Below are 3524 nucleotides of genomic sequence, written 5' to 3'. Positions count from 1 at the left end.
AGAAGGAGAAAGAGAGGAAAAGGTAGAGGAAAAGGAGGAGAAAAAAAAGAAAGAAAAAGACAGGGAAAGAAAAAAAGAAAAGAAAGCTAGGCAGTGGTGGCACACACCTTTTAGTCCCAGCACTTGGGAGGCGGAGGAAGGCGGATTTCTGAGTTCAAGGTCAGCCTGGTCTACAGAGTGAGTTCGAGGATAGCCAGGGCTATAACAGAGAAACCCTGTCTTGAAAAAACAAAAAACAAAACAAAACAAAACAAAAAGAAAAAAGAAAAAGAAAAAAAGAAAGGAAAGAAAAAAACTACTTTGGAAGTCATAACTGGCTTTTTATTGTACCGGATTGTTCTATATTATAGTATAGAATGAAGCCAGTAAATGAACTTTAAAAATATGGCAGCTAAGAAAGGCTTATATAGTTCCCATGGTTGCTGCTTTCTCTCAAAGGGCTTACCTCAAGATTGAGAGATGCAGGGGAAATGGTTGCAATTATAGATGTTCTTGTACGTCCCCCAAGAGAATCTTGCAGGATTCTAGTTAGTTTAGATTCTCGATAAGGAATATGAGGTGTTCTTTCCACAAGAGCAGTAATAACTCTTCCGAGAGTCAAGAGGGACTGGTTGATATTTCCAGCTTCCCGGGCCCTCTTGTCAACAGCTCCAGAACGCCCAATATTTTCACTTCCTGCAAGATCAACCTTTAATTTAAAAAAAAAAAAAAAAGTCAATCTATTGTATTTGAATTCAAAGATTTATATTCTTTTATATATTTTATTCTACACAATGTTCTAAATTGTAGCAAAGTAAATTTTCCACAACAAATTCCTTCTCCCACTTCAAAGCTAACTGATGAAGTAACTATGAAAATACTGTACAGAAGTGAGAATTTCAGCTTTTCTTGGAAGAAATCAACAATAGCACTATGGCATCAAGGCAGGATACTTACCAAATTCAGCTTTCCAATTTTAACAAGCTCTTCTCCATCAATTGTCGTTTCTTTCATGTGTATTGTAACAGAAAAAACGGAGTGTGAACGACTAGAAAACAAGATCAAATTGTCTACTCATTACAATGGAAATGTTATCTGTTCCCTATCAAATACTGAAAGTTGGAAAGGAAGCTCTGAATGTACCAGAGAGGGGCAAGACTTCATCAATCAGAAAATAAAACTTGGAAAGACAAAATTCTACCTGCTACTTACAATACTGACCCTATCAAAGAAGCTATCAAACTACCATAGAACTTTTGCAGTTCCTGGGTTCCATCCCCAGCAACACACACACACACACACACACACACACACACACACACACACACACACAAAGATTTTAAGGCAAATCTGAAAAGAAGAGTGTTTCAGAGCAGATGGCTCCCAACCATCAATGTGAACATCAATGTGTTTATTAATGTCATTAGCATTGGCAAATATGGTAATTTGGTATTGTCTTCTTTGTGTTTTTAAAAATTCTTATTTTATAAGTTATTTAAATTACAGAAAAGGGAAGGATGCAAGGAAAACAAAATATGCACCCAAATTCTATTTATCTTATGTTTTTTCTATTATTATCCACTGATTTAACATTAAAAAAATATTATGTGTGGATTGAGCATGTGTACAATAAGGGATAGGGCACATTCCATGCAGAGTTGGTTCTTTCCTTCTACCTTTAGATGGGTGGTGGGTTCTAGGGCTCAAACTCAGATAGCCAAATTTGCAGGACAAGAGGCCATATCAACAGCTGACCCTACCCACAGGTTTCTAGCTCAAGATTGTGAGACTAATGCAATTAAGCATAAATATCAACTGACTTGGGAAAGCTGAGTTAATTTTTTTATTCATAAAAATATGATCTTTTTGTTTTGTTTATATATTTAAAAAAAAAATAACTAGGCATAGTGACAAACAGTATAGAGAAATGTGTTTGTTTTTCCCTTTTCATGAAAGCCAGAGTTAACGACCATCTGTGGTTGACTCTTAAGTAAAATCATTTTAAAACAAAGATTTGGTCTCAGTTTCTATAGCTCAGTGATCAAGTGCTTGCCTAACATGTGCCCTGGATTTAGTTCCCAGTACAACAACAAAAAAATCAAATTCCACAAAAGAATGAAAATTAACATGTGATTTTTATTAAAACCATAAATTTTTTAGTGAGAATTATATAAAGGTAGTTTAGGCTCTGGACATTTCATACTAAAATTTAACCCGAGTTCCCAGAAGGCATAGTTTCATTCAAATCTTTGGTTTGATTTATGCTTGGTTTTGAGACAGTCTTACTATGCAGCCTTGGGTGGCCTGGAATCCCACCTGCCTAGGTCTCCTAAGTGCGGTGATTAAGGCGTGTGCCACCATTCCTTGCTTTGGTTTGGTTTTGATTCAACAGAAAGGTTAGAGATAATAAGAAAAGGCTGTGCTTTGTGCAGCCCAAGCTGGCCTAGTAACACATGACGGCACATCTTCAACTCATGATCATTTCCCCGGCCTCCCAAATGCTGGAATTTCTCACATGAACCACCACACTACACTCAGCATATGATTGATCAATCATTTGAAAAGGAATGTCTTTAGAACACTAATACTTCTGCAATAATTTAACTTATCTTTGCTTTTCTTTCAATAATCTTCCAGTATTACCAGCCTCTATACGAATCTGATGCCAGGTACCAAGGACTCCCCTTATAGCACCAAATCTACTATGTGGCAGAAGTCCCTGACCCATCCTAACTTGATGCCTCCAAAGTTTTAGTAAAAGGAAAACGGTGGTTCTTACCTAGAGTAAGCGTTCATCAAGGTCGCTGCAGTTGTCCGTTTTGCTGCCCCCTTTTCTAAGATTTGGTAGACTTCATCTTTATTGTGTACTGTGATTTCCTCTAAGCCTTTGATTATCACTCCTCTCTGATCAAACATCAAAGAACATCTATTACTTTATAAAGAAAAGCACACTAACTTTTAAAAGACTGGTACAGTAAAATTTGGAAACTTTCCTTCCCAAACCCTGAGTTACCTTGTTCCGGGGATCATCGAACATCTGCAGCCTTTCAGAAACATCAGAAGACGGACTAAGAAGATCAAAAAGCTCCTCATTATAGATTTCCAATAGGGACACTTTAACTGAAAACTCAGTGCCATTCTCAGTAAGCTTCTCAAAAATTTGATGAAGAGTGCGTGGAATTATACCAGCCAAAGGATCCTGAAATTATAGGAATTAAACTAAACTAAAAATGCCATTTACTATATAGTTAAAATATGACAAAGACCTCCTTCAGAGTTTATCACTGTATTTGCAACAATGAAGACTGCTCCTAAGGTCTTACACATAAGGCAAGTCCTCTACCTCCCATCCCTGTTTTTCTTTTTAGAGTCAGGAGTCTCCCTTAAATTGCCTAGGTTGGCCCCACACTTGAGATACTTTTGCCTCAGACTCCAGGGTATTTGAAATGATAGAGTTGCAGGGTGGTGGTGGTGCATGCCTTTAATCCCAGCACTTGGGAAGCAGAGGCAGGAGGATTTCTAAGTTCGAGGCCAGCCTGGTCTAC

The 3524-nt window shown here is 37.5% G+C and overlaps 1 protein-coding gene across 1 annotated transcript in view; it reads right to left on the bottom strand.

The window, feature by feature from the left end:
• The window catches only part of Kif11 (kinesin family member 11), a 38996-nt gene that overhangs the window by 24485 nt on the left and 10987 nt on the right, over positions 1 to 3524 (bottom strand). Inside the window, exons 5-8 of the mRNA XM_031390193.1 lie at positions 2993 to 3178; positions 2759 to 2883; positions 937 to 1027; positions 446 to 688 (exon numbers count right to left, since the gene is read on the bottom strand). Of these exons, the coding sequence (XP_031246053.1) occupies positions 446 to 688; positions 937 to 1027; positions 2759 to 2883; positions 2993 to 3178 (645 nt within the window). The remainder of the gene's footprint in view (positions 1 to 445; positions 689 to 936; positions 1028 to 2758; positions 2884 to 2992; positions 3179 to 3524) is intronic.

The sequence above is a fragment of the Mastomys coucha genome, unplaced genomic scaffold, assembly GCF_008632895.1.
Source record: "Mastomys coucha isolate ucsf_1 unplaced genomic scaffold, UCSF_Mcou_1 pScaffold21, whole genome shotgun sequence".
Lineage (NCBI taxonomy): Eukaryota > Metazoa > Chordata > Mammalia > Rodentia > Muridae > Mastomys > Mastomys coucha.
The sequence above is the reverse complement of the archived record's forward strand: the minus strand, read 5'-3'. Positions and strand labels throughout refer to the sequence as shown.